Raw genomic sequence first — 12422 nt, forward strand, 5'->3', positions numbered from 1 at the left:
TGCAGCATAAAATCTTGAAAATGGTGAATAAAACAAAATCTCGGAGGGTCCGTTGACAATTTGCATTATTTAAAATACCCATGTCATGAAGACACCCGTTCACAGCACTACGAACAAAGGCATGCATTATACCACCATTCTGCAATCCCACCCACCACCTAACTGACCCGGGCCAGGCATATTCAGTGATCGCTTTGCAGAAATGTGGCTTGGGCCTGGCTTGGGCCTGGCCCGGCCACTTAACAGATGCGGGTCTTCTGTCTTGAGTACCGGCACTGCAGTAAACCCACCCAGGCAAGCCACACAAGGCACTTTCTTTCACCCCGGCCCCTCCAGCACTGGCCCATGTATAGGATTTTTATTGTAGGATGGCCGTGGCTTAACCTGGCGCTGCCAGGTTGGCAGTGGCAAAGGCTGATGCTGCTTGGCCCTGTGATGACTACCTGTCTGCCGGTGCGCATCAGCCATGGTGTGTCTTAGACTCACTGAGTCTGCGCCTGGGCCCTGGCTGGCACGCAAGTAAAAAATAAAAGCTGCTGAAAATGATCTAAGTTTGATGCGACAGGAGGGCCCACACGCGGACGCAGAGGGAGACAGTCTAAATTAAAATGCTATCGTGGCGCAGGATGCCGGACCGGTGTGTCCAGCCCCGGGACACAAAATTCAAATTAAGCCCTGGCAGACCCTGGGGCCCCCCAAAAGGAGTGTGACCCATAGGCCGATGCCTATTTGGCCTAACGGGTAATCTGGCACTGGGTGGGTCTCTCTGCACACCAACGATGTGGCCTGTCACCAGTAGTACTAGCACCCAGCAGCTCCTGAAATGTTATGGTTTTGTTCACTGATTTCACGCAAACTGAACCACACATACAACAATGCAATGCGGCTCATGTGCAGGATGTCATCCTCCTGCATGCACCCAAGTAGCAAATGGTGCATGGGCACATCCTAGCACTTCCGCTGCCACTGGGCCTCGTCCAAAAGTGGGGACTGTTGAGGCGTGCAAAGGGAGAGGGGGGGGGTGAGGGCTATCTCCATAAAGCAAGGACACGCACACCAATCGGGGGTTTGGAACTGACAGCCCACGGAAGGGCGGTGGCTTTTTATTGAATTGCTACGTCGTGTCACTCTGCATCCTCAACGCTGTACGGCATGATGCTCCACATGGACATCTCCTTTCTGGAAATGGGAAGAGGGCAGGACCAGTGAGATGGATACACCTTGCACTTGTTGCAGGGGAATTCTGTATTTGCAGCAAAAATTACGAAACATTCACGAGATTTCAGTTTCTCTTCTTTGTCAAAATGTACGTTTCTCGATCTTTTCAGGGAAATCAACTTTCTCGTGCTTCCTGGGGGGGGGGGCGGGGGGATGTTGGGGCCTGGGGGACCAAGTGTTTTCATCATGGCATTCTGTGTACCCTACATTTTGGGAAATGGCTTCTCGAAACGGGCAGTTTGCTCACACCAGAACTTTGGGGGAAATTCTGTTGAGCTCAGTGCCCTCAGCACAAGAGCCAGTGGAGGCCCCCACATTGGGCCCTTAGACAGTCTGAAGTGGCTGGCAGTGGTTAATCTGTGCCAGGGCTTGTCATGTGCTCAGCACCAGGAGTTATTTTGAAACCGGGGAAGATCACTGGCACTTCTTGTACTGTTGTTTGGGATGCTTGTTCTGCTGTTTGCAGTGCTGACTCCATCCCAGCCCTCCCCTTGCAAAGCTGCTTCTTCTGATGCAAACTGGAAGGGCTCTGATGGAGGCAACCATGTTTCCTGCAGTGGACTAACCCTCTTTCTGGCCAACATTTAAAAGTGTTGGATTATTGCATGAGTTCCTCTTCATCAGTGCATCAAAATCTATAGCTTTCTAGACAACTTAGTTAGAAAATGTCTTCAAAAAGCAGCAGCTGGGCCAATTCTCTCATATTTCTGGAAATGTGCTTGCCATGGTCCGTCATACTTCCCTCTTTCCCGAGTTGTAGAGGCACCCGACATTACACAGTTGCACACTGAGAAAAAAAAAAAAACATTAGAGGCAACTTCCTCAGAGGACCGGAAGTGTTTTCTCTACTATAGCAGACCTGTGTCATTTAAGGAACCGAGCACTGAAGCGTCTCCAGGCCTTTAGTGTTCAGTTTTGTAGAGTTCACTTGGCCAAAGATGCTTCTAAATGCAACATTTACTTTAATGTTTTTTCAAAGTTAGTATGATGACATGGTAATAGTCGCAAGATCCCAAACCCCAAAAAGGGCCTCCCAAACATCTCGCCATGACGACAGTACGTGGCCCTTGTGGGCTCTCTATAACAAATGGAGGGCCTAGACACTGGTGGTAATTTCCAAGTAAGCAATAGGTCGCGCTGGGCACGTACTCGCGCCTGCAGGCTCTCGGCAAGAGTCTCTGGCAGCCCAAGGCAAGGCGGGTGACGTGTAGTTGAATGTGAGCGGGAAGAGGAACTCTTTTCTGGGAACTTTCAGCTGATGAAGCAACAGCAGAGCCCAAACATCTGGCTGATAAAATGGAGAGGAAATAGATGCCTTACACAATTACAAATGTACCAGTCCGAGCTGCAGCTATCCATGTGGGTTAAGGAGCATGCAGTAAGAGCGGGAGATGGGATACCGAGTCAGGCCTGCAGGGGAGGCCTCTGACACTGTGCTAAGCCCTTGGAGTCTGACCCTTTGCTCCACTGGTCGAACAACATCAGGACTCGCTTTTAAAATGTCTGCAAACAGAAGTCGATGGGTAGGTAGATTTCAAATGTTCCAGCTGTGTCCAGCCCCACCATTTGTGGAAGTTCCACTTCCACCACCTTCGAGACATGGCTAACCAGAAAGGAGGTCATTTTTGAAGCATTGGCTGACCCGAGATGCACTCTCTACAGGGCCCGAGAAGAAGTTGGCCATGGTCTCGTCATAGGCCTGTAAATAACCACACGATGGGCCTCATCGGGAATGTGGGTGTGCTCTACATTTTTGCAGGTAATTGCTCCAGCTAACTTAGTGGTAAGAGAATTTCTGGCAATTTTAACACCTCACCAAATTCAAAGATTGTAGATTAAGTGGCGGGGGCACCTCCGGTGTACACCTGTAAGTGAGCTCTCCATTTTGCCTCCAAAAATCAGTGAATTTAGTGCAGTGGATGTATCACTTGTGGTTAGTCCACAAAAAAATCCCATTCGTGGTCTATGGCATCCAAAAATGGGGGTCACCACCACCTTCCCACCACCGTTGCTCTTGGGGTTAATGCGCTGGACTGAGTGGCAACAGTAAACCAGTTCAGCAACCATTTGACCCACATCACAGAATTACTGCCATACTATGAATGAGGCCCCGTGTGTCTTCCTGGGAGCTTTGGCGGTGTAGTCTGTGTGAACAGGTGCTACTACCCGCCTCTATGATAATGCACGTATCGACCTCTGAGCTGGATGAAAGCTCGGTCTGCTCTGCTGGGATTTGGACGTGTGATCGCAGAAGAGCACCACCCCACAAATATTCCCAACAGGCTGGCAGGAAGATGCCGTCCTGTTGTAATGGTGTTTGGTGATTGGGCAGACGAAAGGGTGAAGGGCATGGGGGCTGTATGGGTGCGAAAGAAAGTGGAGGCATGCACAGGGTGCCGAATCGGGAGCGTGTGAAAAAGGCGAACACAGCGCGCAAAAGCGAGCGAGTGCGTGTTACCGGCAATGACTGACACTTTGAGGCGTGAAGGAAGGTGCCTGGAGAGTGGCAAGATATGGCTGCACTGATGTTGGGAACGCCGGTGCTGTGAAGCCCTGAGAGGAAGGGCGCCTTTATTTCCTCTTTCGCGGCATGGCCGGGGCGGGTCGCGTCTTATATCGAAACCTCGCGGGGGAAGTGGTGCTCTGCGAGGCGACGCTACTGCTGCTGGTTCCGCGTATGTGAGGATGACGCTGTGCGTGACTAATTAGCCCCCACGCTGCCGCGTCTCGCATGGAGATTCGCTTCCCTGGCTGCCTGCAAGCCTCGCTGACACTTCCCAGAAGCCCCTGCCCCGTGCTTGCTTGAGGATTAAACCTGTGTTGCAGGCATCGTTCTGTTCCCAAGGGCAGCGTGTTGCCCCTCAGCTGACCCAAAAGCATTGGACCCCGTTCTCAGTATGTTGACATCAAAGGGGTCTATATCTCTTTTGCCTAATCCACAAAATGAACCGGAAATGCTTGAATCATAGATGTATCAGCTCGAGCGCACTTTTCCCTTCCTGTGTGCAATTGCTGAAAACATGGGAGTGAAGACGTTATTTCTGCACGCTTCAAAATTAATCCGGAATTCACAAAAGGTGTTTGCTTTGAAGTGAGCAAAAAACAGCCCCATCCCCCTATCTCTTTTTGAGAACAGCGTGGTTGGAGACGCAACACACAAGGAGTTCATGAATGAACTCTCATGTATTTTTTAACTGGGACACAGGCGATATAAACCGCCACTGTCCCACTTGTACTTCTGGCCCTTGATTCTTATTGGTCACTTCAAGGTGACGGCTCTGTGAACCATGCGGTGGCGTTTGCAGGGAGTGGCCTGGGGTGGCACGTGCTACCACCGGAATCTGATTGGCAACCCCAGGTGCCACTCGTTATCCTAAACTATGATCTGTGTGTGTGCGTGCTCGTACATGCCACCCCTGCATAAGTCAATGCCCCACTTGGGCCTCCCCAGTCAAAAAGGTCTGGACACGCCTCTGGAGCCATGGCATTAAATGACTGTCATTAAACATTTTGTTTTAAAACATTGAAGTGATAACCAGTGGCAGCTTGAAGACCACCAATACACTTGTGGAAATTGTAACTAGCTCCAAAATGTGCCCTGACTCCTGCAAGAAGCCACATCCCTGTTGCCTCTACTGAGGCACGCCGCAAAACACTGGACAGTGGTCGAAGTGTACGAAAAGAAGTAGTGCTCTGCTGGTCTGCCCGCGCTCCCCACAAACCCCTCCCAGGCTTAATCCAAACCCCCAAACGCATCTGCTTTTTAAGGGCACGTTCATTGCAGTTCACTGAAGCGCAAGTTTCAACTAGATCTGACACTTTTTATTTTAAAACAAAACCATTCTGGAACTTTTTATTTTTCTTTTTTTCTTTTTTTTTTTAAAATAAAATGATAGGAATGGTGAAACTTAATTTTAAAAAAGTCGAGTGACTGCTCCCGCCCACTTCAATCACTGCTCTCTGATGCTTAAGCATAGGAAAGGAGGAGCGGGAGGAGTACCCAATACACCGGGTGCAATAGCAAATTGGCAAGGATTTTTATTGAATTTTTTATTGAAGTGTGTACAGTTTCGCTCTTTAACAGGCCCCTCTCATTGGTAGTATTTCCAGAGGCTATTTTATTCGAGGTTGAAGGAGTACAAAGACTTTTCAACCGTAGGTAGGGCTGATTTTGGCATTGCTCCGATCATAGCTTTTTGTAACACAAAGTAATGCTGGCTATTTCTATTCACAAAAACGACTGGTGCTCTTCAATGCATCATCAACTAGACAATTAAACACATGACAACGCAAAATAACTAGATTTGAATGGGATGGAGCTTTTATTTATCAGTTGAAAAAAGTAACGAAAGCCTTAACCAAGGGAAAGGAGGAAGGGGCGAGGTAAAAAAAAGGAGTGAAGGAAAAGGAGACATGAAAATAATCTAGAGGATGCAGACTTGGAGAAAGACGAAGGAAAGGCTGATGACATTTAGAAAGGATAGAGGGGGACAGATGAATAATAGATGGGATGAAGAATAGAAAAAGATAGCAGGAAATAAAAAAAAGTGTGAGGAAAGGACATTGGGATGAAGGAATAATACAATGACAGAATGGAGGAAATATGGGTAAGAAGGTTAGAAACAAGAATATATGGAAATAAAGAGGATACGCTGGAAAGAATAGATGAACGACCAACGCAGAGGGAATGAAAGAACCATGAAATGTAGGAAAGGAATGATGGTGGAAGGACAAAGAAGGAAGGATCGAATAATGAAGAAAAAAGGAAAAGGGTGGAGCGCACAAGGTTAAAAAGACCCCTTTAAAGGTGGTCAGAAAAATTGATGAATTGGAAGAATGGAGAAAATAATTAAAGAGAAAGAAAGGGAGAGGAAGGCACTGAAGATAAGTTGGACAAAAATAAACAAGTACGAGTAGAACTATGAAAAGAAAAAACCGGGGAAGCAAAAGACGGTGAAAAGAGAGGCATATAAAAAGAAAAGACTGATGGAAAAGGGGGTAATGGAATAGCTAGATATTCCACAATGGAGATGGATTTCCCCCCTCTGCCCCTGCTGTAGTCCAATCCATTATTGCAACTTTGTGACCGCAGCGATTGTCCCTCAGGTCTAGAAAGGCCATTCAGTGATGAGTAAAGTCTGTTATTTTGTATGCTTTGTAAAATGAGTCCTATCCTCATTGGAGCAAGAGGGATGGATGCCTGCCTGAAGGAGCCAATTAGAGGGCTCATTATGAAGCCTTTGAAATATTTGTACAAGTCCTTTGGTGTGTGAGTTTTCCCTGATGATTACCTCAATGTTTTCACATGACATTATTCAGGCCCCCTTTAATCCTCCAGATCAGGTTTGTCCAACTCCAGGCCTCGAGGGCTGGAATCCTGAGAGGTTTTCAGGATACTCCTCGTTAATATTCATGAGAGAAAAAAAACCTACATTTACAATCATTGTATCAAATGTATCATGAATATTAATGAGGGGTAGCTTCAAAATCTGGCATGTTTCCGGCCCTCAAGGCCTGGAGTTGGACAACCCTGCTCTAGATGGTCCCCCGGAAATCTCTTCATCCCTATATTCAGCTGAAGGCAGGGCGTTTTCCTGCTTAGCCCACAACCGGGCTCCAAAAAGTTCTGGTGGTTGCCCGTCTGCTATGTTGATCTGCCTTTATACTGCTCCAAGTCACCATCCTAGTTGCATCAGAATGCCCGTGCTGCCTGCTCCCAGGAATGTCCTCAACTTAACCTGTGGTGATGTGCGGCAAGGGCCCGAGTGCTCTTCTGCACCTTTACATTGCTCCAGGCACCATACAAGGAGGGGAGGGCAAACCCTGAGCATTGTGGAGGTTTACTCCCCTTAGGAGGAGGTGCCTGGCCTGTCGTAGTGTTGGAGTCCACCTCATTGGTAAGGAATGGGACGCATAGTTGGATCAGGAGGAAACATCCTTTCAGGTGTCATTGGCTTCACTGCCTGGTATAGTTTCCAACAAATGGTGGGTGGAGCGGTTGTCTCAAATGTGAGGCACACTTTGTTTTACATGGCGTTGAAGTGTTTTTTTTACTCTGATCAAGGCCTCTTAAGTGGAGGTTGCATTGGTTATTGGTAGCGTGGCGTGATCTGCCGTGTTTACTCTTTTTTTGCTTTCTGCTTCAAGGTTCCTTAAGTAACCCCTCTTTCTCTCTGCAGTTAAGACCAGGGCGCCGCAGACATGAAGGAGCAAATCGCCCTGGGCGTGGACTACATCTCGAAACTGATCAATCGCCACAACAAACTGGACCAGGAGAAAATGGAGAAGTTTGAGGAGAAGCTTACTGCCATCCTGTGTGAGAAATACGCTGACCACTGGTACCCCGAGAACCCAATCAAGGGACAGGCTTACAGGTAACCTAAATGGGCTGGCATCTCTGACCTTCTTCAGGCTTCTGCTTGCAACCCACTGGTCTAACCCTGCAATGTTTGCTGTTGGGAGCTCTGCACTTGTCTGTTTCCTGCCTTCTGGCGACCATCGAAGTGTGGTCCTTATTTGCATCAGCCGCACGCCTCCACTCTGGAGTGCCTGCAACCCTGGTTGAGTTTCTGACCGCAGTGGCCTCAAGATGCCAAGAATTGTATGGCACTGCCAGGAGTGGCAGCATTGACGTCTATACCGCAGTCTGAGCACTGGCTGTACTCCGGAAGGGGCAGGGGTTTACCATCAGCACCTCCTGCACTACTCTGCTGTGAGAGAAAGAGGGAGTAATGGAGTAAAGCGAGTGCTGGGGCCTGCCATAGAAGGCCATTACTGGATAGCATCTCCTGCAAAGCCCACTGTGTAACGATCTCGGACGAAAAGGCAGTGTGGCTCCAAAAACACCAAACTCTTCCATATGCTTGGCCAAGTGTTGGGAGGAGATTTTTGTGAGCGAGACCAGCGTGTGACCAATGAGATGTTCCCTACTAGTTGGAAGACCCTAAAAGCAAGAACATCATTTCAAAATTACCCCTCTGCCTCCAGCAGGGCAGGGCCGGGCCAGCCCACACCCACAGCCCGCAATTCCTGTTTTTTCTTGTAAAGCGGAGCAGCAGCTGGGAGAGCATTTTTAGAGTCCTTTTTTTGGAAACGATGTATGACTTTAGGGAGATGTTGTCAATATAATTCTTTGAAACTAATGGGTTGTTACTTAAAAACTGTCCCACTCTGCTTTTTAGCACTGACCCATCGGGCATTGCTCCATAGCCCTTTGGTACAGTCCGAGCAGTGCCTATAACTCTTCAATAAGTGATTTTCTTGACTAGCAAAGCATTTTTTACTGTAGTGGAGGGCGGGCTCCGTAATTAGAAACTTGTTTACTGTACATGTGGGGACCTCCATCGCTACACGTTCGCATATCTAACAAAGAGTGATTTGATAGTAGAGCCACTAGAGGGAGCAGCAGGGTCATTTTTTCACGAATACAGTGTTTGGACCACGGCCCTGCAGACAAGGAGTGTACCGGCCAATTTTACTCTGTAAAAATAGGCATACCCCCACCCCCACCCAGGGAGTACAAATACTCTCAACAAAAATAGGAAATCTACACATAGGAGCCAGTCCCCGAGCTTAGATCAACATTATGGAGGTGTACACGTTACTTTTAAATCCATCGAGCTCTAAGGCTCTCGAAATCAAAGTAAGATGATACAAATTATATCAAAGTTTAAATCGGATGGCACATTTTAGAATCTTGGGGCTGGGGAGGCGTTTACGTTTATTTATATATTTGGGTCTGGGTTGTCTGCATGTTTTGCTGGTGAGCTTGCTCGCCAGCGGTAGCTGCCTCTTTGTTACTCTGCTATTGCGCTTCATCTTAAAGTGACTAACTTTCTGGTTTAATGGCCTGATGCAATTGGTTGAAATAATAAACTTGCGGATTGTTGCAGGGTGAAGTGAGTGGGCCCGCCACCTTAAGGCGAGGAGGAAGGACTTGACACGAGGGACATGGGTGGAAGACGAGGGGCTACTGGAGCCCGGGACCAGAACGATGTAGAGGGCATTAAAGAACGTTGCAGAATCCTACGTCTCAGTGTGTCTGTGTCAGGGATAGTGGGCCCTGGCCACGGGCCCTAGGGAGGCGGGATGTAGCACAAGGAAACAACTGGCGACAAAGGGAAACGAGCGCCCACGTTGTGCAGCAGAGTCGAGGGTGCGGTGCACCCAGCGACAGAGAGCCCAGCAGAGTGGTATCCTGTGGACCAGTGAACGAAGAGCCCAAAGCCCGCACCACAGTACAGTGCGCAACAGCACCCAGCGGGCACAGGAGGCAATGATGAGCCCAGCAGAGGCCCGACGAGCCCTCACGTCGCGAGAAGTGAAGGTGGGCAATGGAAGCCCTGCAGAGCTGTTGAGGACGCAGCACGGCGTGCATACGAGGCCCAGCAGCATGGAGGGTGCACGAACAGGAAGTCGATGGTGCCCAGCAGAGGAAGCTACACCAGGCGGTGAGGACGGTCAGCAGTGCCCAGCAGTGAGGCGCCAGTGGGAATTACTCACCTTATTTGGACGCTACCGTGACATTTGAGTCTGGGCCCCCAACACAAAATTCACTCACGCTCTGTCACCACCAACCAATATACTGTTTACACTGGAGACCACACCTATAAAACACACCTGCTTAGTGCTTAAGACACAACTCTCTACACACCATGCTCAGATAAATGAAGTCTACGGAGCAGGCGGCACGGACACCGTATGGCGTGTTTCCATGAGAGTAAAGGAAATGCCACATCACAGAGCAGGCACAGTATCGCTCACAGCGTGACACCGTTATTTCTATGACCAGAATTGGATGCTGCTCATACACGAAGTAAGGTTTCATTTGTAGCAGAGTACAGTGCTTGACATGAGAACAAGCATAGCAAAGCCAGCCCTTTAGATTGCTTAGAAGTATAAGACACAGCAAAGAAGACCCAAGCTGTGCAAAGCACGGAGTGAATGAGAAGAGCCCAGCAGCATGCCCTGCAATGGAAGCGTGTCGGGTGAGCAGAGCCAAGTGGCAGCGACACCACGGAGGAGGAGGGGCAGCGAGCGCGACCAGCCAAGCTGCGACAGCGAGACGACACCAGGCAGTGAGCGAAGCAGAGACATCACACTTGATTGCAGTAAGAGGAGCCGAAGCCCAGACACCATCAGCCCACAAGTGCCACCACGCTCCCACCAGCCTCATCAGGAAACATAGGGAAGGGCCACTGAGGAAAATAGAACACCAGTTGCACGTGGCGCTGATGCATACCACGATCCCAGGAAAGCCACAACACTAAATCACAGCCTCATCAACACAAAGGAAAGAGGGCCCAGGAAAGCATAAGGAAGCGCCACCTACTGCCTTACCAACAGACGAAGGAAGGAAGTGAAGCATACCCCACCCAAGCCCACTAATCATACGCCACAGCCGCCACCAACACACATGATGTAGTGGAAAATATGAATGTAACCTGCTAACGTATTGGGGCAAGCATAACTAATTCCTGCTAACCTACAAGGACAAGCAAATTAAAGCAAACCACCCCAACAGCCTGCAAAACACATGGAGCACCACACAAATGACCGTGGGACATGGGGGGGGGGGGGGGGCAGAGGCATCACGCAGCACATCACAGCCACTGCCCGGGCTGCAGTCACATCACCAAGGGCCCACTGCATACTATGAAGGACTACATATCGGGTATAGCATCCCCACACGCTGCCACTAGCACTGAAGGACCCCCAGTGCAAGAACTTTGGAAGAGGTGATCAGCGCCAGCCCATCCTACCACCCAGACTGTCGCACTCATTGGCACAAATGGCTCAGAAAACCATCACCAAAACACTTCCCCAAGATGACAGACCAAGCACTGCAAGCTGCTGATGCAGGGAGCATTGCTACATGAGGCTCATGCCGCTCCCATCAGGCAGCAGACAAGAACAGCATAAGGAGCAGGACATAAATGGCCTGCTGCGAACCAGGAGCATAACGCCGGAGGGCCACTGAGGGGGAGAAGAAGCAAGGAGGCGACCGGATTGACAGCAGGACCGGAGAACGACAGGATAGCAGTACCGCAAAGAGCAGGTGACCGGGGAAGATCTTGATGACCCCGAGGCAACAGCAACTGAGACGGCCACAAGAGAAGATTGCCCAAGAGGGAGGGGCAAGCAAAGGTGGGAGGAAAAGGGAGGGGGGGTCCGCCCAATGTTGGGGGAAGCAGGGCACTCCGCCCAACAGCAAGAAATGAGAGGAAGACAATCCGCCCACAGGGATGGCAGTCCACCGCACGAGTAGCAGGAAGGGTCTAGAGAGCCACAGTTGATGGAAGCTCAGAAAAAGGAAGCCCAGAAAGGAGGGCAGCAGGAAAAGGAAGCCCAGAAAGGAGGGCAGCAGGAAAAGGAAGCCCAGAAAGGAGGGCAGCAGGAAAAGGAAGCACAGAAAGGAGGGCAACAGGACAGAACGTGAAGGAGTAGGACACCCACAACAAAAGGAGCCCAGAAAGGCAGTATGTGTTATAATTGGGGGATGTTGTTTTGGAGAAGATTTAACTTAATCGGATGCCCAGTGCAGGCAAGTGTCTAACATCATGCTTGCCCTGGAAAGTGCTCCCCACGAACCTTGGGGAGGGTGGGGGCTGAAGCTGAGATGTGCAGTGCATTCTGTATGCAGACCACCCCTGTGCTTCTGTAGACTCTACAGCGGGAATTCGAGTTGCAGTACTTTCACTCATCACCAGAGTAAGCTCAGTGCATACACTTCATGTAGTGGGGGGGAGGGGGGTCGGGAACGTAGCAGACGCAGTGGTACCCTGTCCCTTTTGATAGTTAATCAGTATGTGATTGGGGCTGTAGCTCAGTCTCAGCAATAATGACTACCAGTGGGTAGGTGGCCAGGGGTCATTTATGGTTACGTAGGAGTTCCCTGCACTCATTACTTAGATGTTAATTGTCTTGCCACTAGAGGGAGCACTAAGATTATTTAATACACAGAATGTGTAGCAAATTTAGCAGGTGTCATGGGTTTGTCTGGTCCCAGTGAGAGCTTATCAGCTCCAGCAAGGCCGTGTGGTGTCTCGGCATTAATACAATGACTATAAGTCTTGCGTGTGATGTGGTGTAATGGAAATTACCAGACGTGTTGCAAAAATAGCCCACACGCGTTTAATGAGCATAGCAGTGCCATCTCCATTTGCCACCCACTTTTCTGGGGTTGAGGGGGCAAAAGACATCAT

At 49.5% G+C, this 12422-nt stretch overlaps 1 protein-coding gene across 2 annotated transcripts in view; it reads left to right on the forward strand.

Annotated features, from left to right (window-relative positions):
- Positions 1 to 12422, forward strand: part of LOC138528818 (protein BTG3-like) — a 79718-nt gene that overhangs the window by 47762 nt on the left and 19534 nt on the right. For both annotated transcript variants that reach the window (XM_069640713.1, XM_069640716.1), the window contains one exon: positions 7398 to 7592. In XM_069640713.1, coding sequence (XP_069496814.1) covers positions 7420 to 7592 — 173 coding nt within the window. In that variant the 5' untranslated portion in view covers positions 7398 to 7419. The remainder of the gene's footprint in view (positions 1 to 7397; positions 7593 to 12422) is intronic.

This window comes from Ambystoma mexicanum, chromosome 1q (genome assembly GCF_040938575.1).
Source record: "Ambystoma mexicanum isolate Mex_15411 chromosome 1q, UKY_AmexF1_1, whole genome shotgun sequence".
Lineage (NCBI taxonomy): Eukaryota > Metazoa > Chordata > Amphibia > Caudata > Ambystomatidae > Ambystoma > Ambystoma mexicanum.